At 43.6% G+C, this 26951-nt stretch overlaps 1 protein-coding gene across 2 annotated transcripts; it reads right to left on the reverse strand.

Moving 5' to 3' along the window:
- Window positions 1-20805, reverse strand: RGS10 (regulator of G protein signaling 10). Of its 2 annotated transcripts, none has more exons than XM_021529271.4 (5): window positions 20652-20805; window positions 15027-15145; window positions 13507-13593; window positions 6630-6773; window positions 1-3323 (listed from the first exon to the last, which is right to left on the reverse strand). In XM_021529271.4, the coding sequence occupies exons 1-5, from the start codon at window positions 20698-20700 to the stop codon at window positions 3177-3179; spliced, it is 546 nt and encodes a 181-aa protein (XP_021384946.1). In that variant the 5' UTR covers window positions 20701-20805; the 3' UTR covers window positions 1-3176. The 2 variants fall into 2 exon arrangements, with proteins under 2 accessions (XP_021384946.1, XP_021384947.1); XM_021529272.4 differs by lacking the exon at window positions 20652-20805 and adding an exon at window positions 19594-19722.
- Window positions 20806-26951: the final 6146 nt, after the last annotated feature.

Consider the following 26951-nt stretch of genomic DNA (forward strand, 5'->3'; position numbering starts at 1 on the left):
TTTTGGTGTACTTATAGAATGTTTTTATTTTTTAGCTGAGAAACACAAAATAGGGTAGAGTTTAAGGCATGCAATCAGGCATGAAACTTCTCTTGCTTGTTTTGTGTGCTCATACTTTCAGTGTAAGTTCTGTGAAAGGAAGTAGATCCTATCTTTAATCTCTACTTAAAGCAACTCTGAGCACCCACTTACAGCCTGAGGTTGGATGCAACGTTTACAGTTGTTCCTGGAATGAAGTGCTTGCTCCTACGGGAACAGTTCTTTTTCTGTCTGTGTGATTTGTTCTGTGCCACGTGGAGCAAGTGTCACCAATTTCCAGGAGCAAGTTTATCATAATACCAACTTTCCCCATATATACACAAATTGCAATTACAGACAACTTGAGTGCCCTTCTACTGAAAAATACAGATAATCTAATGAATAGGAAAAACATCTTTGCTTTCTGCACATCGCAAGTCTACTTTGTTGGTGTTGTAGAGAAATAAAACAAACCCAGACACCACAAAGAGAATGGTGCAATCAACTTTTTACCTCTGAGGTAAAAGAACAACTCAAAGATTAAGAATTTTGTGGGTTAAGTTACATCAGGTTAGAAACATAATAGGTATTATTGAAATAAACATCACAGGATTAGAGATGCTGCTAAAACATCCATTTCCATTTCAGTAACTTTCATCTCAGGGTAGTGTAAAGCACCTTTGTGTCTACTCATGTGGGGCATTTGCTCTGAGCAAGAAAAGACAGTACCTGAAAGGGAACATATTGCCAAGGAAAGTGTGGTTCATTAGCAGCTACTAACTTATTTTCCCCCTTTAACACCCTACCTTTGTTCATAAGGCTCCTGGTTTTATTTTCTATTATTACAATTTTAAAACATGATAGTCAAAGACTCTTTTCCCTTGCTCATTTTAAAAATCAATATGATTAAAAATGAATCTACTGTGCATCCATGTGATGAATGTGGTAAGAGCTCGTTCTGCATCTTTCCCATGAATGTCCCCATGCTGAATTGTTCAGTGTCACTGAGACTAACGCATCAAACACTGGGAAAATACAAATCCCAAATTCTAAACTGGTTAAGCTGCCCACTCCCAAGGGCTTCAATGCGATCAGAAGTTCTGTCCTTTGCTGTGGTAGGCATTAAGAGTTTGATATTACAGTGGATTTTCAAAAGGGGTAATCCTGAGATAACAGTTGGCAAGTCCAGAACTGGATGGTCCCATTTCCTAGACCCCAGCAGAGGGGGAAAAAAAAGATTCATGCACATGTTCAGTTCATTCTTATTCAGTAAAACATTGAAATACAGCTTAAGCATGAGGTCAAATACCACTGAAAGTGCCTGAAGTAATATAACTTCATCATTAAATCTTTTGAGAGCATAAAAAGAACATTAACTCAGTGCACAAGAATTACATCTTACAACATGCATGTTATGGAGGCACTGACCTCTTCTTTCTTTGAGTTCCTAAAAATGAACAGGGCATGGAGCTCTAGGGGAAGAATCAGAACTTCCAGCCCCACTTTTAACTAGGGAAAAGCCCACGGAAATAATTTTCTTTACAATACCTACAAGAGTGGCACAGGGTTAAATTAAATAATCAAGTCTACCAAGGGAGTTTGCATTCTCAAAAATGACAAACTAGACTTAAGAGTTTTAAACATTGATTGTGACAGCAATGTATGAAATATATCTGGCCTTTCTGACAAAAAAAAAAAAAGTACAAAATGTTCAAAAGCTAACTGTGCATTTAGATTAGCCAGCACATAAACAAAAGTTCAAGACAAGCACTGCAAAAAATGGAAGAGTAAATAATGAGAGAGTGGGAAACAGCCAGACTACAGCTGCAAAGCTTGTAAATAGAGCAAGCATCTAATGCACTTTCCCAGCTTAAACTGCAATTTAGTAACACTGCAGTGAATTAATCACAAAATACATGAACACATGAAAAACTCCATGTCAAAATGTGCCTGGCAGTGCTGACACATTCCCAGGACAACAAGGAATGCTCATTGGGAATCTCCTTCTCCACCAACCTTTGATGGCACAGGGCATAAATAAATTCCCCTTGCTCTCAAGCTTGATGTGAGAGTGGCTGAACCCCAAACCCAACTCCCCGTTGCACTGCAGCTCTCCAAAATCACAATTAGGACACCCTGAAATATTAGAGTGGGGCAAACAAAATTCAGCAGGAAAAAAAAACATTGAGTAAAACAAAACCAGATTTGGTTTGCTGGTCCTTTGCCAAAGCACTGTTGCTGCACAGAGCAGGATTGTTCAGGAGACCTGGGAGAGACCAGATGCTTCCTGACAGCAGCATCTGATGCCACACTGGTGAGAGGGACAAAGCCAAGCTTTGATGAGATCAGTGTGCCCTGAGAGGGATATTTACTTATTTTCTGTCACATTTCCTAATGGCAGTTAGGAGTTCTTCAGAGATTCTGCCTCTTTTAGAGCCTTTGTCCCCAAGGGAATAGAGGTTATCCCATCCTCTGAAGAAGGTGATTGTCTACTGCAAAAAAAAAAAAAAAAAAAAAAAAAAAAAAAAGAAAAAAGGGGGGGGGAAGAAATTTAGGAGGTATAAAAATGAAAATCATGACTAGGGAAGCGTTTTGATTCAGCAATAAAGGCAAAGCAAAACAGACATCACTCTGAAAGAACAAAGCCACACAGGAAGGGATTGGATTCTACTGAGCTTAACCCTGAAAGATGCTGTCCCTTTATGATTAAATTTGCTATGAATGACTCACCCACAAACTAATGTGAAATGTTCTCCTCAGCTGCTTCTCCCAGCAGTTCAGGATGTAAAAGCTAGTCCCAAATAAAATTACGAGGCAAAAATAAAAACCCAACCACGCTACCTCCCGTTTCTCATCACCAAGATGCTTCAAAAAAGGAAAAGAAAAGAATTGAAAGCATTTTAACTTGTGAAGTATGAAAGGAAATTCATGCTATGGAGGAATACCTCAGCCTTTCAGCTGGGAAACAGCCCTTCCACGGGTGCTTGGTTAATAGCTATCATGCAAAAACAATTAGTCATTCAAGCAATTAAGAAGGTAAGTATCTCCTAAAAAGGTTCTGAGCTTTCCAAGCTCTAAATGCAGCTGCTATAAACCTAGACTGTTCCTGAGTGTAATTTCCTTATTGTAGGGCCTCTCCTGAAGGGATCCATTGTGTCTCATGTGTTGTAAATTCTTGATGCTCTTTTAGCTGCAGTCTGAGCCTCTGGTGAGTTCTCCTCTTGCTCCTCGCTCCTCTTGTGGTTTAGGAAGATGTCTGACTTCAGGAAGCGGCTGTAGCTGTCATATTTCATGAGGTTGAATATCTGGGAAGAGGGGGAAAAAGAATACAAAGCAAATGAGCTCAGTAAAATGAGATTTTTAAATGAGCAGGATGCTTTAATTCCAATGTACTTTCATTCTGTCTGTACTAGAGCATTACTACAGAGATTACATTTTTAAAAATACATTTCCAACTCTCCAAGGGGCAGCATGTAGCCAACAATGCTGTGGGTTCCATGGTCACTGTCTGGCAGTAACACCCACATTAGCTTAAAAATCAAATTATACTTTTCACAATAAATTTGCACAGCTAATACTGAAGGTGAGAGGTGCCATGCCTGGGTCAGGGGGATGATCAGATCCTCCTGGCAGGGTCTGGAAGGCATCCAGAGGGACAAAGCAGAGCTCTGAAGAAAGAGAGGTACCTTTTATGCACCTTGCTGACTGCAATGACTCCTGAATGCTGGAGAGCAACTCAGAGCACTAGAAAACTAAAGAAAGCCTCTGAATAATTTGCATAAATACTGAAACAACTGGTTTAGCCAATATTCCTTAAATCTATGTCAATCTTCCCATCCTTGTTAGACAAAATGCCAAAATTGCTCTAAGGCCAGATGAGAAATGTTGCAGGAACCTGCCACAAAGAGCTGACCTGGTACAGATGTATTTTGCCAGTTAAAATGTGGGTTTAAATTGCCAGTGGATTAAATTTGTGTAATTGCACTTTTCAGTAGGCCAAGAGCTTCTCACAGCCAGCATGGAAACATGAAGTCAGCCCCAAGTAGAGGGCTTGAGCTCAGGCTCATCCCTCAGCAGAGCTTCTGCTCTTCTATTTATACCCACTGCAGACAAAAAAAAAACCCCTACAACACTTTTGGAGTTTTCTGAAAACAAAAGGGTTGGGAGAGGAGCCTGGAATCTGTTCAGGTGTCAAGGTCAGGACTATATTTTGCTTGGTGTTGAAACAGAGGGGAAGGGAAAAAAGTAAACTTCAGAACTATAATTGAGGCAAAACCAAAGCCAGCCTCACTCTCAGCCTATTATTTCACTGGTGGAGCCTCTCTGAGTCATGTGTCAGGACAGATTTTGGTTTTTTTAACACTCAGAATAACTGAATTTCCAAGACAGATTCCTGGATTCTCACCTGCAGATGTGGCTACCTCATCTTTACCTTTACAGGCCTCACTTCTAACTGATAGTATAATCAGGTAACACAATTTTTTGCTAAGACAAAAAACCAACCTCAAATTGCTTCTTCATTTCACATCCACAAGGAACCTGGACAGATACAGGCAACCACCTAAAATTTGACTGTTCTTCTCTGTGCATTTGCTGAAGTAGCTCACTTACAAATAAAAATTACATTAAGGATTTTATTAACCTAAATCTGTGGAAATATTATTCTTTGAGATACATATTGGAATATGAATAAAAATCCCAAAACACCCACTCTGTGTAGAGCCTGATCTTCAGGGTCCGAGCTCTTCCTGAGTTAAGCAAAGTCAAATTATACCTCCTGGCACTGGATAGCTACAATATAATGAAATTTATCCAACCAGCTCAAGGGAAAAAAAATTGTAAGGAAGACATTTCCTGCTAAAACATCATGCCTGTGTTAAGAACTTAGACCCCTCTTGTTTCTGGTATCACTTAAAGCATCTCCCAGAGAGAAAGAGCACTGAAGATCAAGATCTGCAGCGACCAGCCAAATACACAGAGCAGAGTTCACAATCCTGTGCCAAAGCAGAATCCACTTTTCCCCCTCCCTCCCTCCTCCCACTGCCTGTGTGGAGCAGGAACTTTCACCCCACGAGTGTTCTGGAGCCCATGGGTTTCTGTGAACCACTCTCCCCCCACTTCTTTCAGCACAAACAAATGGCCTGGGGGCAGCTAGGGCCACCCCACGGAGCAGCCACATCCCACCAGTGTCCCCAGTTAAACCAGGAGCTCTCTGGAGAGCTGAACTCTCATTACCAGCACTCCTTCCAGCTCTGCCTTTTTCTCCTTCAGACCCACAGTGCCAGCAGTGCTTAATGCTGCTCCTCAGAGAGCAAATTACACCACTCTTCATAACTTTATAAGGATTGAAAACTGGAGAAGACCATAACTCTTCTGAGCCATTATCTAACAGTAATAAACAGTAGCTTCAAGCACTGGAAACATGCAATGACCCATAAATGCTCTGCATTTGTTTTTAAAAGCTCACAGATTTTCTTCCCACACTAGTGGGATTCCTCTACCACTAGTCCAGTATGTTTCCAGTTCAGGTATTACTGAGCCTTGGCTCTCCATGTGCATGCTATTTACAAAATAGCAAATATTTTAACTCCAGTATTCTCTCCAGCTTCACTCTTATAGTCACTCACCCTGACCTGCAGTGCTTAGATCTACCAGAACAGGTCCTTCTCTTTACCCACATCAGAACTTTTTCCATTAAAAACTCTTTTTCTTCACATGGAATTTAGATTTCAGGTATTTCCACTGCTAATGTCTTGGAGTCTGCCTGAAAAACAGCAGAGCCTTTGCTCCTCAGACCCCTCCAAGTGACCCAGCCAGTGCCCAGCCAATATATTCAATACCTGATTGAAATGGGCTGAAAACACTGATTAAATCACTGTGCTGTTTCTCCACAAAAGGAAAGAGCCAAATGGAAAATACAGGTAGTCCTGAGGATGGTACAGGAATTAAAAATAGTACTGCAAGTGCTGGAAAGCTGCAGATAAGAATGACTCACTTCATAACTTATGCTTTGAAATCAGCTGAATATCAAGAAAATTTACCACCTAAAGACATGCCTGCAAAATTTCTAATTTCTGCCAGACCTCCCAGGTTCTTTAGGGAAAGGCAAAGCAGAGACCAAGTCCTCTAAGTCCTGCGCGTTGCAGAAGAGGAGGGTTTTCAGAAAATTGTGCTATATTCATATCAAGATAAATACCAAAGCAAAGTAAAATGAAGAAATTTGAGCCCTCAAGGCAACCAGGGGCAACTACAGAAACAAACATCAGCAATGACTCAGAACAAGTGAATACACAGGAAAACAAAGGCACTGAGTTAGTCAGGGCGATTCTCAAGCTACCCACGCAGGAATTCAGCAGAAAACTCCATCCATTTTTCCAGGAAAGTCCTGAGTTGGAATTAGAATGGTTCTATTGAATCTCTTAATTAATTGGTGGTAGTGTGATGAACCTGGAGTATCTCAGAGCAGCTGCATTAATATCCCCAACATGGAAGCAACCCAGCTCTCTGCTTACCTGTTCAATCATGGCTAGAAAGCAGAGGTCACTAAAACCAAAAATGTTCACTTAAGACAAAAATGAATGAAACTTTGTTATTGAAATTAATAAGTTTACCTGGTCCTGGAGCTTCTGAAACATGAGAGGGTGAGGTGTCTCCAGGATGGTCTCACTCAAACGGGACTGCCCTTCAACATTGACTTGGGAGGAAGCTTTGCTGGACAGGAAAGTCATGTAAATCTCTTTAGCTTTTTCCTGCATCTGCAAAAGGACATTTATTTAAAGAATTATTTGCTGTGGGAACATTCTCTGCATCAGGTTTATCTCACTGGTCGACATTCATTGGTACTGGAAGAGGAACACCCCTGCAGGCCAGAAGTCACACTGGGACCAGTGCAAGCTGCCAGAATTCAGCTCACAGGGCAGGTTGGCATGTTTGAATCCCAGCAGCCAGTGTAAAACTGCTCAGCAGCATCAACTACACCTTGTCTCTGCTCTTAACACAAATGTTTTTCCCAACAGATCCTCAGTATGGACAAGAAACCCAGAGGAAGAAAAACTGGGATCTTGCTACAAGGGAAAATTAAGTGAAGAAAACTCCAACAGCTTGGCTTGTTGGCAAAGATAAGACTCTCAATAGCCTCTGAGAGGTGATGAATAAGGGCCTGACCTGAATAAAGCTGTTTGTTTGTAGGTATTTGCCCTATTTCAGAGCTCTTCCCTTGTCAAACCAGTAGCAGCAATAACATCTTGGCCCCACCAGCATCTTCAAGCTTCAAAGCAGTGAGTGGCCACAATCCCCTGAAGTTCAAGGAAAGGCCCCTTGACAGATGGCTGGATAAGGGGGAGGCAGAGAGGGAAAAGAGAACCACGCCAGGCAAGAGGCAAGCCCCCTGCTGCAATCTGAATTCTGCAAGCTGAGAGCAAGCCAGCAGCAGCTGCTCTGGGCCATCCCCAGCCCTGGGCACTCAGCAGTGTCCCCAGGGTGCCTCTAATGAGCAGCCAGAGCTCCACACCAGCTAAAGGGATGTGCCTTTGATGGGAAGGGGGCTTGAAGAAGGAAGCATTTAAATCCTGCCCATGAAGGAGCCTCAGAATTGCTTCCATGTTTTACAGCTGAGGTACATTTACACTTGGGGGTAATTAGAAGAAAAGCTGTATGTGATTGAGCATTCGGGAGGCCTAAAGAGAGATGAGGCTCTCTCACTGCTGAAGGGGACAGCCATGCTCCAGTGTTCCTTTCTAAGAGTCATTATTCATCTGGTGGGTAGAACATTATGTGTCAAGTGCACTAGGTCACAATGAACGTTTCTCACAATTTCCAACTTGTTTCACAGCTCAGGGAGGACTGGGTCTGCCACTTCTGTTCTAAATGACCAATTAATCCAAGGGATCAAAGGTGTGACTGCTACAAGTGGCAAAGTGAATGTCCTAACGAGGGCACAGCCTTCAGCTATTATTGCATGAGCAATTGCATTGCCAGTCCCACCCAAATGACTTTTGAGCTCGCTGTCCAATTTCAGCCATACTTGAGAGAGGGGCAAAGGACTGAGAAAAAGAAATTACCCTCCTGCTGAGCCAATGGAAAATCAGCAGGAGAGAAGAAAGGGAGAGGAAAAGCAGCACATGCACCAAGGGAAGAGCTGCAGTATGTGCTCAGAAGTTCTCTGCCAGGATGTTCTTTGCTGCTGGCTAATCAAGGCAGATGTGGCTCCTCACCAGCCCCAGCACGAGGGGCTGCTTGCCCAAGGACACAGGAGCAAGCTGGGCACTACAGAGAGACAGCAGAGGGAGGCTTGACAGGGAACACAAAACTAGAAGTGAGCGTGAGGAAGTTTAAAGAGCATGGAGAGGAACAACAGGACTGTGTGGGAGGCTGGTGAAACAGGGAGGATCTTTGGATTTTGTGAGGAAGAATAACAAAGAAAGGAAGTGAAAGAGCTGTGGTAGGGAGAGGAGGCCACTGCAGAGACACAGAGGACCTGGGTTTAAAGCAGTGGGGAAATATGGAAATGCACAGCTGAGCGTTACAGGTTCTGCTGCAAATAGAACTGCTCTGCCACGTCTGTGCTTCAGCAGTACAGCAGCTGATTAACTACAGCTTATAATTTGCTTTAAAAAGAAAGAACAGTTAAAGCTGCCAGTGTGCTCATACACCCCCCAAGTGTCACTCAGCAGAGCCAGGTTCAGGTGGAGGAGGCAGAGATTGTCCCTGTTTGCTCGGTGCCATTCTCTGCTCTGCACCAGCCTGGAACTAAAGCCTCAGCACAGGGGGCTCAGCTCTGGAGCTGGAACAGCTCTCAAACTGGGATCTTGTTCACAGGTGGTTATTAAAGGATTTCTGGCAGTCCCCAGTCCCAGCTGTGTGCTCTCCCCAGTGTCCGTGCCAGATTCCCGTTTGCAGCATGAAGTTCTGCCTAGAGCACCCCCTCGCTATTCCAGAGGATCCAAAATTCCCCCCACTTCCTTTCCTGAGGTCAAGCTCAGCTCCCAGATGAGGTGGCTGGGAGCCCCAGATGCTCACCAGAGCAGGCTCCCAGCACTCAGCAGCTGTGCAGCATTACCCTGCTACATTCCACATGGGAAGCACCAGAGGAAACTCCTGAATGTACAGGGCTTTGTTCTGGAATCATTCACTACAAAACTTCAGTATGGATATTTTGGTGGGTTTTAGCAATAGCTGAAAACATTCCCTGTTGTTGGAAGCTTTTATTACAATCTGTAATTTATTTTTGAAGCTCAGCTGCAAGAGGAGAAACATTTATACCCTGGGAAGCAAGCACGACTGACATGTTGTTTATTTCATTAACAGTCACAAATGCAACAACATATGATTAGCTCCAACAAAATATTTAAAGTTAAATTTTATTCCCTCATCCCCACCACTCCCATTTTAGTAATTAAATATGTGCCCTAGCACAAGGGCCACGTGGGTGGCAGCAGAACTCACTGCTATGAGTGGTCTTGACCCCATTGCTTTCTCAATCTTCACTAAACATTAAATCTGTATTTTAACTTCAATTTTTAAGTAATTTTTTTTTTGAGCTACAGAGATGTGTCTTGAGCTGAGGGGGAGTTTTGTACCTTCCTGTCAGAAGAAGATGGGCTGAACTCTACAACCTGCCTAGGGCAGCAATGCACTCTGCAGCTGCCAAAAATCTCCCCTGAATCATCCCTCTGGTGGAACAGCAGCCTGTACAAAACCAAACACTACCCCAGACTGGCAGAGAAAGGATAACAATATCCCTGGCACAAGGGATGCTTAACCCACTGCTCATGTGGCAACCTTTGGGCAAGTTTAAACTGACCAAGTAGAACCCCAGGCCAGAGCTCTCTTGTCCAGTAATGAAAAGTTTATCTCATCCTTTAAAAATAGGGGGGAAAAATCCCATTCATAGAATCATGGAATAGTTTGGGTTTGAAATGACTTTGAAGTAATTTTGAAATACAGTAAGTTTGAAACTACTTTTTGAAATTATTTATGCAGCTAGTTCCAACCCCCTGCAGGGACAGGGGACATCTCCAACTTGATCAGATTGCTCAGAGTCCCAGCCAGCCTGGCACTGGATGTTTCCAAGGATGAGGCATTGATCACCTCTCTAGGAAACCAGTTCCAGTGTTTCACCATCCTCACATGAAAGAATTTCCTCCTTATGCCTAATCTAAACTTGCTCTCTGTGAGTTTGAAGCCATTTTCCTGTCATGTCACTCCATTCCTTTGTCAAATTCCCTCTGCAGCTCTCTTGAAGCTCCTTTAGGTGCTGGAAATTCTCCCTGGAGCATTCTCTTCCCCAGGCTGAGCTACTTCAGCCCCTGGAGCATCTCCCTGGCTCCTCTGGACCCCCTCCAAGCTGGGTTCAATTGATATCAGCTCCATCTGACCAAGAGCCTCAGTGTCTATGAGCTAATCTCTGTGGAAAACCAGCTTGAAGGAGAAGTGAATTACAAAACAAGCAAAAGACTGTTTTTAGAATACTGTGTGCACAATAGAGAAATGCAAAGGGACTTCTGCAAGAGTCACTTTCAAAAGAAAAATCCACGCTCCACGCTACCATAAACACTGGAAAGATTTCTATTTTTAGTGCTTTTCCTAGCTTTGTAAATTATCTAAACAAAGCCACCCATAAGCAGTAGCTACAAAAATTTATTGTAAGTTTGTGTCATTCTAAAGCATATTTATTCAGCCAGTTATAATAATTTGGGAAACCCCAGACTCCAGGCTGACCATACTTTGGAATGACTGAATAATTAACCCAAATAGAACCTAGTTAAGTCTCTGTCCATTACTTGTCAATTCATTGAAGAATTTACCAAGCTCCTAACCCTGCACATCACTTCAACATTTTCTCTACTGGCATCCTAAATTAGCAATCCTAAATCAGCTAGAAATATGGAAATTATTTAGCAAGGGAAAATACGATTATTATCCCACTGAAAGCGTGGGACTTTACAGAAAAGTCGACTGACTGGTTGTTCTTTCCTCAAGACTTTCTGTATTCCTGGACTTTAATGAAGGAGGGAAGCAGCTGAATACACAAAACTGGAATTACTAAATGTTACAAAGTTCACAGACATATTGAACATTTCCCTCTTCTTGCAAAAAAAAAAAAATAGTGTTGTTGTATTTTTATGGATTTATCACTACCCAAAAATACTCACAGCTAAACCCAGCAAAATTGTTTTGAGGGGAATTTTTTTTCAGTGCAAAACACAGGATATTTATAGAAAGTAGACTCCCCTACCCAAAATACATTGTTTGGAAAGGCAGGGAAGCTTTTGGTTGTTGAAAACCTGCTGGGAAACTGTTTAAGCTGACAATATTTGACTGAAATTAAGAGAGGAATCTGCAGTCTGGACACAGCCCTCTTACACCTGCACTTCATAACACCTCTCCTAGCCCAGCTCTCCTAGCTGATTCCTATCCCTGGTTGTTTCTGGTGTCCCTCCAAGCACACATCATCCCACAGCACACTCCTGGAAAAGCTGCAGCCCAGGCTGGGCCAGGAGCTCTCTGTGCTGGGCTCAGAAATGGCTGCATGGCCAGCCCAAAAGTGCTGGTGAGTGGTGCTGCATCCTGAGGACAGGCACCAGTGGTGTCCCCCAGGGCTCTGTGCTGGGCCAGCTCTGTCCAGGTTTTTATGGATGACATGGATGAGGGGATTGAGTCTTTCATTACTAAACTTTACAAAAAAATAAATTTCATTTGTGAATTTGCAGGTGACACTGAGCTGGGAGCATGTGCCCATCTGTTGGAGGGTAGGAGAGCTCTGCAGGGAGACCTGGAATGGTTGGATGGATGGGCAGGGTTTAACAGGATGAAGTTTAATAAATCCAAGTCCTGCATTTTGGCCACAATAACCCCTGCACTGCTATGGGCTGGACAGTGCCCAGGCAGAAAGGGACCTGGGGGTCCTGGTTGGATCAGGAATGGTGTGGCCAGCAGGAGCAGGGAGCTCATTCTGCCCCTGTACCTGTACAGGTGAGGTCCCACCTCGAGTGCTGTGCCCAGCTCTGCCCCTCAGCTTGTGGGACACTTGAGTGCATCCAGAGGGGACAACGAGGCTGGAGAGGGGCTGGGAACACAAACCCTGTGAGGAACCCCTGAGGGAGCTGGGGGTGCTCAGCCTGAGAAAAGGAGACTCAGGGGTGACCCCATCACTCTCCACAGCTCCTGGAAGGTGCCTGTGCTCAGCTGGGGTTGGGCTCTTTCTCCAGGAACTGACAGAACCAGAGCACACAGCCTCAAGGGAAATCCAGGTTGGATATCAGGAAAAAGTTTTTCACAGAAAGGTGATAAAGTTCTGGAATGGCTGCCCAGGGAGGTGGTGGAGTCACCATCCCTGGGTGTGTTTAACAAAGCCTGGATGTGGCACTGGGTGCCAGGGTTGAGTTGAGGTGTTGGGGCTGGGCTGGACTCAATGATCTTGAAGGTCTCTTCCAACCTGGTCATTCTGTGAATTCTCTGATTCTCTTGGAAGAGGTTCAAGGGGCATTTTCCCACTCTCACATCCTTATGGTGCCAACTGCACCCTTTGGCAACAAGAGCTGCACTCAGGTAAAAAGCATAAAAGTGGGATTTCAGAAAAAAAAAGAGCTTTAGGAGTCTGACTCTCAAGGACAGGGATGCTCACTTGGAGTTTTGATACTAATATCATACTCACAGAATGAGCTCTTAAAGAGCAGATAAATTTGAAATTTCTCAAGAAAACAATAAAACATTAAAAAAAAACCCAGGCACAAAAATATTTTGAGAAACAAGCAAACATAACATGGTACATATTTTAGGCCTGACTCTATGGGCTTCAAAGTCTAAATGTGAAAGTGTATCCTGTGTTCCTGGTGGATCTAAATGTAAGCCAAGATCCAAGCAGTGGGGAAAAAAAAACTTATTGGAGGTGTCTGGTTGAAAATTTTTCCACTAGATTATTTCCTACTAGAAAGGTGGAGCTGCCATCAAAATGAAAAGGCTCTGCAGGTATACATCAATTTGGATAAATATTTAAGCAAAGAAGTTTAAACAGAGCCTTTATGTTTTGTAACTTGTAATTTGATAAGGCAAAATGCTTCATTTTGGTGCTGTAAAATATTTTTGTTTGGGTCATTTGTTATTTTTATGTTCCACTAAGATAGCACAGTGGTGTAAATTTCCAGCTAATCATTGCTATGCTCTAAAAAAGTTCTGAATGAAACATCTTTATATTTGCAAACAAAATGATGCAACATCACTGAATTAATAAAACTTTTGCTACTCCCTAGAAACTACAAAAAAGTTCCATTTTCAAAACATGGGAAACTTGACAATTTCAGTACTTTGTTTTGATTTGAAATAAAACCAGCTTTGTTTCCAAACAATTCCACCAGGATGGTTTTAGTGCCATTTCTTCAAATATATTTATTTGCATTCACGCAAAGGACATTATGCAACAGAGATGTTTTAGCTCCAGCTCTGCTAAGTAAACTTTGTTGACAAGTAGAATTTATTTAGGAAACATACCTGCTTTTTTCCCTGTGTTTTCTTAAATTCTTCACATGCTAGCCAGAACAAAACGTTTTCTTCACTAAATTCTTTCTTTAAAAATTCCTAGGAAAGAGAAAAACAAACACACAGAGGTTAGGATCCAATTTCTCCGTTGTTTTTCCCTCTTCCTACTACAGCTGTTGGAGCTAGAAGCTGCCCACAATTAACTTTACCATGAGTTTACCCAGCCCAGTGTCACAGAACCACTGCATTTGTGCATCTGCAGGACATGGAACACTGATATTCTGCTCTTTGAAAGCACATTCCAGGAGGAGGATGGGCTACATCTAATCTCAGACCATATCAGTAACTAACAGGAACAGCTTCTTCAGCCTCCCTTAAATAACTCGAGCACTTTTACAGCCACTGCTCAAAGGGAAATCCAGAAAGATATGAATTCATCACCACGTGAGCAACATGAACCATTTTAATGAGAGTCACAAATCACTTGGGATTCTCTTGTAGTATCTCTCTGCCTTTTGTAATGAGAAAAGTCTCTACAAATAAAAGTGTTTCTAAATGTGATCGTCAATGGCAATAAATTCACTTAAACAAACTGAAGCAGAAGATGTAACTGTGCTGCTCTCTGTGCTGTTTAAACACAGCACATTCCTCCAAAAGTGAGGCATGCTTTCAAAGGGGAAAAATGAACATTAAATTTATTTATGAAATATAATGACTGAAACTTTTATAGCTCTGAGATCATCAGTTTTCTCTTTCAAGTGTTAAAAAATAGAGACTAAGTAATGCCAGGAATTAAACAGCACCAAGATTACTTTTCTTTTTTTTTTTTAATAATTTAAAATCAGCATTTTGTTATTCTTGTTTACCTCACTTTTCAAACCAGTCTGGCAGGAAACCATTTTATCCCAGTGCATTTTATCAGTACAGTATGGCAGAAGCACGTTGAAGTAGGCAGTTCCTATTCTTACATCCATCATGGCAAGAAGGCCTTGAAACACCAACTCACCACCCTCACCTAATTAAACTTCAAGCCATTTTGAGCTGCACCAGCCCACACTTTGTAGTAAACTGAAAGGGAATATTTTCAGTAGAGCTGCTAAACACAGAGCAAGAGCCGCAGAGTCATCAGATTGCTCCTGGTAGCTCATTGCTTAAGGACAACGTGTGAGAAGTGAGAGCCCAGGATCTCAGTGATAAATAATGCCTGGCAGGAGGGCTCAGTGGCCCAGGGACTGCAGTTTGTCCAACAGCAAATTGTTAATCCTTGCAAGAGAGGGCAGATCCCATTAGGAAGGTGCAGCCAGAAGTTTTGCCCGTGCCTTTTGAGCCCAGGCTGCAGTGGCAGGGGGCAAAAGGAGCCACCTGGGAAGCTCTGCCGGTGGCACAGCTCCAGCTCTGCTCAGGGCACACATCTAGAGGGATGTGTGCCTCTGCTCACAGTGCTGGCACAGCTGCACCCTTCATGCTGGGGCTCCTTCTGCTTCAAAACCTGAATTTTGCTTTATGTAAATATCCATATTTAATATATCGACCCTAAAGCGTTTCACTCCTTCCGGGTCTTCGAGGAGGTTCTCCAGTGACGTGGCCCATTTCGAGGTCCCTTTCAAGGTTTGCTGGCTGCTGCTTGGGTGGCCCTCACCATCATTTATCTCTGGAAAAAGAATAAAATGAACAAAACAGCATCTTCTTTAGAAAAAGACAAGCATCAGGCACGTGGATGTCTCCCCCATGTCCCCTGCACTCCTGATTTCAGCTGCTCTCTGTGAAGGAAACTCCATAAGAATGAAAATGAACACACACACACACACACACACACACACACACACAGACACTTGAATTCTGCTTTGCCTGTAAGGAGGCAAAAAACCCTTACAGCCACATAATTCGTGAGCATGTAAGGAGGCACTGTCACTGCTTTATAGGGCTTCAAGCACCTCCTGCCTGGGGAACACAATGAGCACAGACCAAATTTTGCTCTGGCACTGTCAACAGTGTTGGCTTCTCTAAAGGAATTTCTGGTCAGTCACACACGTGAAATTTATTTTTAAGAAGAGAATCATCACTGGAAGCTAGATGCTCAGCAAAAGCAGAGAGAGAAAGAAAAATAATGGTTTGTTGAGCAGGAGAACCAGTCCAAGATATTAATCCAGTGCAATGGGAGGAAAGACACACAACAGAACAGCATCACTCCAGCTGAGTCAGTCAGGTTTTGGGCAAGAGGGTGATTTTACTCTTTGCTTCCAAGTCCTGAAATTCTTTTATAAGGTGCAGTGGACTGTGCCCACATCTGATCTGCCAGCCAGCCTTCTCACAGACAGGACAGATGGAATGCAATTCCTATTTTCTCTATCCCAGGAACAAGTGCATTTCATTCAAGGCTGGTGATGGCAAAAAGCCCCATTTGCTGGTGACCCTTCAGAAAACCTATTACTTGGCACAACCCCAGGAATGCTATTGCTCATCTGAAAAACTCTAACACAGACATAAAGTGCTCAGCCTCCTCTCCTCTAACACACAAAATGCCCTGGGAACACAGGGGGGAAGTCAGAAGGATAAGAGCTGCACTTCAGGTCACTGTGCACTGGAGAGATGCACAAAACTCTTACTGCAACCAGTAGAGCTTCTATTTTTAACTCCTTCATTTCTCCCTTACCAGCTCACTGGAAATCTGGGTTTTTAAAAGCTCTGCTTTTAAAAACCCTTCTTTCACCATGAAACTAATCCTCACTAGGTATCTCAAAAAACTCTCTATGCAGAAATACATACGTATATATATTTATATATAAATACACACGAGCAGATGCCCTTTCCAGCTGGTGACTGGAAATAAAGCTGAGGTTAAGGCCTTACAGAATATTGGCATGAGAGCAGAGCTTCAGTTGGTCAGGACCTGTGGAGCCTGTTTGTTTTACCAACTGCTCTAAACGAATGAACATCTCTCCTGCCTTGATAGGGAGGGGATTTTGTTTTAGAAACTCTCTGCTAACTTAAAACTCAGGAGCCAGAACCTAAGGATTGTGTTCAAACCACAGCTGAGCCTTCAGATGTGACAGGAGCACAGCGAGCTGACACCGCCTCAGTTTGCCCCCCTTCGTGCAAAAGGATGTGGTTCTTGATTAGCACTTGAAAAAAATTGTTTCAGAAACCTGACTCAAAGTATTTGGGCACTTAATCTCAGTAAAATCTGTGAGATTTGAGTGGGAATGGCCAAGTGTATTGCAGCAGAGTACAAAAGCCTCTGAGGAGCTGGGATGTGTAGCTGTGTCCACGCTCACCTTGGAGCAGGATGCAGCCCTGGGTGTGCAGCTGCTGGAGCTGCAGGACCAGGCCACCCCCTCACTCAGCATGGTTTAGCACACAACACAAGGGGACAACATTTGATTTCCAGTGTTTCTTTCCAGCCAAATCTGAGGTGGACGCTAATGATGACTTTGAAAAGCATGTGTTTCAATGAGCCAATGCAGACCCAGACCCTTGAAAACCTGAAAAAAAATGCTGGTAAGCAAAGGCCAGAATAAATCCTTCCAAAAACCCAGAATCTGCTTATCTTCTGCTGCTTTGACTGATCTCCCATTTTACTGCTGGCCATTCTCTATTCTCCCTGATCATCATTTCCCCCATTTTCCTCTCATTTCCAGCCTACCCAGCACAGCCCAACTCTACTCTTCCCTTTGTGTTTTGTCCCCCCTCCTCCTTGTCAACCTCCAAACCCTGCTCCCTCTATTCCCCTTTTCCCTGCACTCTCCTCCTACAGCCTTAGCTTCAAAACCAAAATTTGCTTTTGAAGGGAGGACCTACATGACATCTTCCTAGTGTCCATTCTGCTGAGCCTTCTGCTGAGATCACTATCACTCAATTTATTTCCTCACTTAACCAGCTCTCCACAACCCAAAGAATACCATGGTACAGAGACAAGGGTTGTCTGTCCACTGCAAGCCTTCCATTTACCCCTTGCCTCATTTATTCCATTTATTCCTTGCCTCATTTATTCCATTTATCCCTTGCCTCATTTATTCCATTTATTCCTTGCCTCATTTATGCCCCCAGAGCAGAGGCTGAGGGATGTCTCAGGTGCTCTGAGGATGTCTCAGGGCAGCTCTGGGTGCCACCAGAGGTGCAATCCCAGCTCAGCCCAGCCCCAGCACTGCCCACCCCAAGGCTGGGGACACCAGGCTAAGCATCATTAATCCCAATGTCCAGAGTTCCTCTGCAACCACCATGAAACATCAACATTCCCCTTCAGCACAAACATAAAATAGGCTGCACGTGATAATTTCAGGAAACACCCTGAAATTTTATGAATTTTATGAGGCTATTAAAACTGCTGGGTATTTTTATTATATCCCATTAAATATGCCATCACTAACATTTATTCTAATACAAAAGTGACCCGACATCCCCTCAGTCAGGATCATAACTTCCCTCTCCACATGCTGGTTTCATGTAGCAGATTTAATATGTGATTTTCACCATTTTTTTAAAAGACAGGAAAGAGGTTTTCCCCACAAATGACTCCAGAAGTGCAAATTAATGAGCCTGAAACAATTCATTTGAGGTGGAAATACAGCAGTGTAGTTACATGAATGATCCTCCTGACACCTATTTATATATTTTTAAAAAGACAACTTTCTCCTGTTAAAATCATCTGCTGACAAAGCTAAGTAATACAGCCTTGGAAACAACAAGCTTGATCCCATTTTTTAACTAGAACCCAAATGTACATATATTTGTATGATCATTTAAATGAGGAAGGCAGACATTTGCTGTTACTAAAAAGTGGGAGATGATTTTGTGCATCACAAAGGGCATTACAAAATGGCAGTTCTCCCACCAATATTTCTGTAAAAGTAACACACAGAATGCGCATCAGATGATAAATAAACCAACTACATTTCTTACATCACAGTACATTTATTACATTATGACACGGTAATTGAATTTCAGAGCTGAGCCTGCTTTTACATGGGTTGGAAAGCAAGAGGAGAGGAAGGCAGCAAGGCACGCACAGCAGAGCACAGCTGTAAGAGTTTGTGCTGAAGCAAACTTTCCACTGAGTTGGAAATCTGCTCCAGAGACACAGCGGCTCGCAGGGCGTGCGGGGAGCAGCCAGCTGCTCCTACCAACGCAGCAAATGATGAAGTGCTTCTTTTAGCAGCACCATTCTTCAGAGGCACTCCGTGCTAAGCCAGCAGACAGGCAGTTGCATTATCTGGAGCATTGTTTTAGGGGGAAACCTCGCAGAAGCTGCCTTCCCATCACACAATGGCACTGCAGCAGCAGGCTGCGGATAAAGGCTCTTTGTGCGGTACGTGCAGCACTAATAACGCCGTAATTATCAGCTGAAGAGTGCTATCAAAAATGCCAAATATTTGTCCCCTCCAAAGAGGAACTTGGACTGACATCCCAGGAGGCATCCATACCATCAATATATACAACTTTGTAGCTCAGAACTCACAATCCTGGCCCTCGTTTCTGACAAGCACGAAGAGAAAAAACCTGCGGGAGCCCATCAAGCTGAGTGATTCAGACACAGCTAATTGAGTTAGCCACGCTGATCACTCTGCCTTCCAAAGCACTGCACGCTCCAGCCGTTTCCCAGGCTGCTGCCACTCTCCAGCTGTTGATACCGTGGCCTTTGTGGCAGCATATCAGGCAGAACAGACTCACACCCTTCAGAGAATCCTGCTGAGCACATCCCTTCCCAGCCGCCTGTCCTGCCCATCTCCTTCCCGCACGCACCTTCTGCACCCTCCCTGACAAACAGCAGCCCCACAATGACAATGCGCCACAATGACAAAAGCGCCATGCAAACAGCACGTTCCTCACTCCGCATTTAAGCATGGATGTACAACAGGAAAAGCCGCTTCCATTTCTTTTTGAAGAACTTCTCACCAGTCGTCCCCTCATCCACCTGGATCATAAATCTGCAAGCCATGAGTCTTTATTATTACTTTAAAAGCACTCTGTATACCTTGCCTTGTCCTACAGTCACCAGAATGCCTACCCAGCAACAATCACCAGTCTGGAATTAATAAATCCAAGGTATGAAGCAGTGGGAAACTTCATAAGCAAGCAGCTGAAAAGGGAAAATTCCCTTACTTTCCATGTATCCAAGCACCAGCGGATGAATCCTCACACAACAATTTTTTCCTAGTATCAGCTGAATTTTAGAGAGCTGTCCTTTGAATGCGTGGGGTGTTCAGAGCACGAGCTTCAACATCCTCTTTTGACTGTCTCTAGCAACAGATGGCTACTGGATTCCACTTTTAACTATAAGGAAGGAAACTAAAGGGACGTTCCTCTTTTGTAGCATCTCTGGAAGTGTTCACCAGACATATAGCCTTTAAAATACCCCCTTGACGCCTCTCCTCCCCCCCTCAAAAAAAAAAAAAACAAAAAAAAAAAAAAAAAAAACCAAACAACTATAGACAAAGATCTCACTTGGCTCTTCTTATAAAGATTGCAACTTCTTCCTGCACACCGTAAAACACAGTGTTATTTTCTAGGATTTGGAGGTTGCAAGAGTTGCCCCAAATGTCTCAGCAGCGACAGATATCACCCCGCGGAAGCGACAGCCTCGCAGCATCGGGGCTACAAAACACAACCGCGTTACACCGCCTGTCTGCGGAGAGAACCGGGATGCCCTACATTATTACTGCCTGGAAATCTCCATTCCAGCTTGAAACCTCCCCAGGCAAACTCCTCAAAGTCAATTTGGAGTTGGAACAGCCGCGCTCTGGCCCCGGTAAGAGCAGCAGCTCCGACTGAAACTTGGCCGCCGAGGCACAAGCCCGAGCAGAGCCCAGTTCCCTCTTCCGCGCTCGGCGGGGCGCGCATCCCGCGGCCCCGCTGCGGGGCGGACGGGCGGCCGAGCAGCCCCGGCCCGGCCCCGAGCTCCGGCGGGGCCCGGGCACAGCCGTGAGCCCCGCGCTTCCCCCGGCGGGCACAGCCGTGAGCCCCGCGCTTCCCGCGGCGGGCACAGCCGTGAGCCCCCGGCGGGCACAGCCGTGAGCCCCGCGCTTCCCCCGGCGGGCACAGCCGTGAGCCCCGCGCTTCCCCCGGCGGGGCTCGGGCAGCGCAGCCCGGCCCGGAGCGCAGCGCGGCCCGGCGCTTCCTCGGCGGGAGCGGCCGCGGGGTCGCCGCCCCGTCCCCGTTACCTGAGGGCGGCCGCTTCCTGCTGAGCCGGCTCACGGCCCGGTTGAACATCCCGGGCGCCGCTCGGCCCCGCTGCCGAGCCCGAGGGCGGCCGCGCTGCCGCGCCCCGCCCCGGCCCGCCCCGGGGAGCGGCGCCAGCCCCGCACCTGCCCCGAGCGCAGCCCCGCGGGGCCCGGCCGGCGGCGCGGCGCCGCCCGGGATTCGCCCCCCGCACCTTCCCCTCCTCAGCCGGGCCGGCCCCGCTCTCACAGCGCCCGCATCCTGCTCACCCGCCCCTCCTCGAACTCTTCCTGCTCCTGACACCGTGCTCGGGGACACGGGGGAGCACTGTGCCCGCCCGGCATTAGCCACCAGCCACCCTCCTGGCTTTGCTTCAGCCACCTCACACGTTGTGAGTGTTTGTGGAGCAGGTGCAAGAAGCAGAAACACTTCCCCAAGATGGGCACCTTGATGAAATTGTGTCCCGGCTTGCACAAGACGCACCAAGCTTTTTTGTGTTGGAGTGACTCCTTTGCTCTTCCAACACTTTGAAGGACAATTATTTCTGAATAGAAAAGCGCAACTGCAATTTTAGCAAACATACTTTCACTTTCAGAAATAATGTTTTTACCAACGTATTTGTTCTAAAATCCAGCATGTGAGAAGTTAGTGTAATTCTGACAAAGCTGTGAGCCATCAAACAGACAATTACCTCAGCAAACAGTAGTGGGAGGCAATGGGAACGCTCAAATCCCACTGGAAATATCACCAATACACAAAAAAATACAGAAACCACTGCTAGCAGACAAGTCAACAGTTGTTTTATTTCCACCTCAGCCAAATCCCATCCTGAATGCACAGTAACACATTGCTAAGAAGCTCCGATCACAGAGGGAACTTGGATGGGCTCCCCATCTCACTGAAAATTATGGATATTTTCCACTTATATGCACAAGGCCAAGATCTCATTCCTGGGAACTGGTGACACCAGAAGACTGAACACAAGAATCAATTGCATCTGTGCTTCCAAAATAAACAACAGCACAATACCTTCCAGCTGAAGGGATTTGGCCTGCACCCCCTGGACCTCTGCCTTCGGCACTGGGGCCAAAGGCTGTATTAGCTGGTAATGATTTCTTGGCTTTTGGGGTGGATTAAAAAAATATAAAAGTTTGCTGCTCTGCTGAGGGAAGTGCTCAACAGCTGCATGTGGTGTTTCCAGGCAGATGTGTGATACAGGCACATCTGGGACACAACTGGAAATTCCATGCAAGCATCAGAAGAGCGGGCAGGGTGTAACACCCCAACAGCAGCAGGGCCCGGGTGGCACAGCTGGGAGAGGTAGAGCAAGTGAAGAGGGCACAAGGGAAGGGAGCAGGGGGCAATGTGGGAGAAGACAGCTTGGACATGCACTTCCCAAAGCTTTTTTTAGTGATATCCACTAGTGCCAGGTATTCCAGGCAGAACATTTACACTGAAGCAGTACAGACATCACCAATTTTATTTTTCTTTCAGAATCAGGTCACAAAGCCCAAAGTTTCTATTTTAAGTCTTAGGAACTCATACTCCTAGGACAACTACATAATCTTTGAGCCAGTGTACTGACAAGTTACCAGATTAGTTTTAAGACTTAACAATAAGGATTCGGGGCTGAGGGAGTACGTAAGAGCTGTGAGAATGTTTGGAGGTCAGATTGTGCTCATGGTGTGTGTGCTGGTGTCCCCAACAGACTCAAGAGACTTCAGCTCCTTGTCCATCCATGTAAAGGGACACCTGACCTACAGATCTGCCACAAACTGACCTCTGGAATCCAAGGTTCCTTTTTCCAAGATTTGTTTCTGCCCCTTTTCCATGAAAATACTGCTGCAGAGGCAGAATCCCAGGTGGGCACACCAGTGCCTGCCCTCTCAGTGTCGTGTTCCCAACGCTGCTCTATGTGTTCTGCTCTCTTGTTCAAGAGCCAGTGCTTCATCAGACAAAACAACTTCAGGAAATTTTCCTTCCAGGTGAATTCAGTGGAGATTTTCAGGCATAGTTCATTTCCTGGTGTTTGTTTGCATCTTTTTCCACAAATAAGCTGCAATACCCATATATAGCAAATTATGATTTAATTCAAATAGTGCCAGTGTCCATATGCCACATCACCACCTTTTCACATTGATTTTTAGACCTTGCATGACTTTTACCAGCTCTTCCTTAATTTCACAAGGCAAAATTTCCCTTACAAATGAACCCACACACGTTTCACAACCTCTGGCTTCAGGCCAGGCAATATAGTGAGGATGATGTACTCTGAGTACTTACCACACCTAATGAACTGGGTACCATTAAAACTGAAATCTGGTCAAATAGTCAAGTGCCCTTAAAAGTGACCCTGAAAGCTTTTGTGAGCCTCCTTCTGCTCCATTCTGCACATGCATGTCTTGTTAGCACACGGTGTGAGAGCAAGCTTTGGGTTGTTCATCATCCCAAACCAGGGCAGCTTTTTGAATTTGGATAAAATTCAGCAAATTTCCCACTGACACCGGTAGGAACAGGTGTGAGTGTATGTAGGGGGAAAGAGAATGTGCAAGACACCCAAAAAGGCAGACACACGCTTGATAATGTGATTTCAGACAAAGATTCTATTTTAAAATTTGACTTGTATTCTGAAGAGTAATTTTACTTACATTTAAATAGCTGGATTTGAAAAGAAATTAAATGAGTTGTGCTTAGCTGTTGCCATTGCAAAAATCTATTCTGGAACATGCTGAGCTATGAATAATACCACAGAAAATTCATAAAATGCACAGCTCATTTCAATGCCAAATTGCGTTGAAAGACGCAAAATTAATCAATAGTCTATGAGAACCCCAACTCATGATTTAAACGTGATTTCATTTACATCCATATAATGCAACTGATTTCAGTAGAGGTGGAACTTACTTATGTGATTATAAGAACTTAAAATTAGAAATGTCAACAATGAAGAGAGGAGGCCTTCAAAGTAGGAAACTCTCTTTTCTCCGCAAAAAAATCCCAGCCCTTTAAAATCAATTATAGACTTTAAAAGGTTAAGAGTAGAAAATAAGACTAGGTGCTGCACTGCAAACTGAACACTGGCCAGAAAATGAGGCATTTTCATCAAGAATTTGTGCACAAAAACCATACACTGTTCAGAGAATCAGAGGTTCAATAAAAGCAGGTTTCAAACTTCTTAAGTGTTCATCTTAATGTCTTGATGTTCATGATGGGCTGGCAAACACGGCTTGAAAGCTTTTCCTTCCACATCAGCCAGTGCTGAAATGCACAGAGTATCACGCAGGGACTCATTTATGGGGTTTTTACCTAAATGCTTCAGCACAGACATTTTCAGTTTCACAACAAAGCAACGAGTGACTGCCTGCTGGAACACAGCAGTGTGATTAACCCTGGTCCTTTCAGAGGAAGCAATGGGACTGGATGCTAAGATCTGGGGTGGTTTTTCACAGTTCAAAGCCAGGGATCACTTCTGAGTTTTATTAACCTTAAATCAACAATTTTTAGATTCAAGCCAAGGTTTGTAAGTCTTAGCTAAATGCGGTCACTGTCTGAAGATTCACAGATACCAGAGTGAAAGAGCAGATAATAAAAGGTTTTAATCTTTTAGTTAGATACACACAAAGTAAATCTAAACATAACCTTCCTGTAAGGTATACAGTATGAAACAGCCTTGAGAATTCTTGAAGAAAATTATATTCTATTTCAGGCTTGCCTAAATAAATCAGGGGAATTCGTCCAGCACTCCTCACTTTGAACTCACAGAAAGCTCTGACTCACTCCTTTGCAATACTTTCTAGTATAAAGAGGTTCACAGGGTCAACTTTTATCCCTAATCTTGTGGAACATTCCTCAGTACCTCCAATCCAGCAGCTTTATGTGTGCCAAAATACAGACTGCAAAACTCTGGCAGTGAATTCAAACACGTAGAAACTGAATTACAGGCTGAATAACTCCAGTAGCGCTCCCAACTTACATTACTTACACAACTTTAATTCTTCATAAATTGCACTCAGAAAAAAACACAAACACATGTTTCAAACCTTGAAATTTAGGTGTGACTGATTTTTTTTTTTACAGTTTTATTCTCTTTGCATCTGTCAGGGAAGAAAATGTTTCATTAGATTAGTAATAAATGCATATTTAAGTTTGATAACAGCCTTACTACTAAACCACTCTTGTTTTCTTCAACTTTATTCTATAAAGAAGAAAGAGTTGTATTTTCCTTTTATACTGCCTTTAAATATCAAAGGCAAATGCCAGTTTTTTTACCTGCAGGACTTAAACCCAGCTTTCAGAAAATAAAGCAGCACTATGAATTAAGTCTTGAGATGAAGAAATATGGTTTTCAATGAGCAATTTCACAACAATAACAATCTTGACTTGGTAAAATATTCATATATTCAAGTAGAAATGAAGTAAGAAATTGTCATCAAAATCTTAAAAGCATTCTAAGGCCTTCTGGACTGCACACAGGTAGAACTGACTGGGAGGTACAGTAAAGAAAACCCAGCTTTTGTGAAATGTTCAGTCTGGTATGGACCTGAAGATGAAAAAAAAAAAAAAAAAAAAGATACTTAACACAAGCTTTCAACACCCATCTATAAATACTAAAACAGGTATAGACAACAGAAATTAAAGATTTTTTTGCATTACAGGGGAATATTAAAAATGATACCTGAGGTCAGTGTTTCTGCTAAGAACCAGATGCAAATACAACAGACTTGTCTCCTGGTGCATGAAAAGCAAGTACAGCTCTGTTGACTAGAAACACAATTAAAGTGAGAAACACAGCAAAACAGGGTGTAGAAAATGAATGAAGCATGGCCCTGACAGTAACTGACTCAGAACTCACAATTCAAGCATCCATAGGCATTTTCAACAGTGAAAATAACTACAGAGGAATGTCTGCTTCTACAGCCTCAGTAAACTCAGACCTACCTGGATCCCTCTAACAAGTATCTTGCATCTTGTCTTCCTTTTACTCAGAAGTCACTGACAGGAGAGACTCCAAAAATAGTTTTCAGTAAGGTTTAGCTGTAGAAGCATTTCAAGGAAACATCAAGTTCTAAGTCATGCAGCTTGTCAGACACTCGGCAATAGACACTGTGACCTTGGAACATGAATTCAAAGTAAAATGTCACATACCTTAGCAAATTTCTATGCACACATCTTGTAGGACAGTTCCTGTGTTCTTCCACAAAAACCCACAGAACAAAAAGGTGCTGGAAGGAACTCTTTCAGAAGTCAATGTGAACACAGCATCACCCCATGTATTTGCCTTAAGTCTTCAAAATGCAGCACACATTCAGCAATGGCTGTTGGTCCTCTAACCTCAGGTTTTGACCATTTCAAAATGTATCAGCAATACATGTGAACAGCTGTTACACTTCTGGAACAAGATCTTGTTATATGCATACTTCAAGTTTATACAGATTTGCTCCCTTATGAAAATATCCATTATAAATGATGTGAGACATGTTTTTGGACCTTCATACCCTTGTTCCATAGAATACATAAATCCAAGTAGGAGGCAAGATTCACTTAGGAATAGTATCCTAGAAACATTCACGTTTTATTTTTCTTAGTCTGAAAAGAGCCACGTTTCTAGCTAATGTCACAAACACAAATTCCTCCTACAAAACCACAGCATGTACCTGTAAATGAAAGAAGCCCCAATTCACACCAAGATAGCAAGAGTTCAGAAAACACTGCACCTCAGCTTTCTGAGTATTTGCAAATATTCAGAAGAAATTTATTCTGTACAGAACACAAGATTTGCAATTTATCAAAGAAAGGAGCAAGGCATAAATATTTCCAGCCTTTGACTGTACAAGATCCAGTGCAGCAGCTGTAGGATGGAACAGCAGCTTGAAGCAGTTGAGTCCAAGGTGCATTTGTGTAGACTCCTTGTGCTTTCTGGTGCAAGTAAAACTCAAACAGAAATGGTTCTACAAAGGTATATTGCAAATTTAAGTAGTCCTATTAAATTAAATAGTCCTGTTAATAACTAAGAGGGTAATTTTTTCCCCAGTCAGTACCTGAGTTGGAAGATTTAGAATCAGCAATAAATATTATCAATCAGTCTTTCCCATCACGCTTGACAACCCAGCATGAAAGGAAACAAATCATTTGTGGAGTGTAAAAGATCTGCCCCATTGAAAGGAACAAAAACCCATGAAGAGCATTTTTCATGGAACAGCAGCCCAGTAATAATTGCCCATTTATTAAGGTCAAAGAACTAGCTACTCAAATGGAGGAGAGCAGCTTTTCATCATCCCCTGTGATATTTACACTTTTACAGA

The sequence above is a fragment of the Lonchura striata genome, chromosome 6, assembly GCF_050655825.1.
Source record: "Lonchura striata isolate lonStrDom1 chromosome 6, ASM5065582v1, whole genome shotgun sequence".
NCBI lineage: Eukaryota > Metazoa > Chordata > Aves > Passeriformes > Estrildidae > Lonchura > Lonchura striata.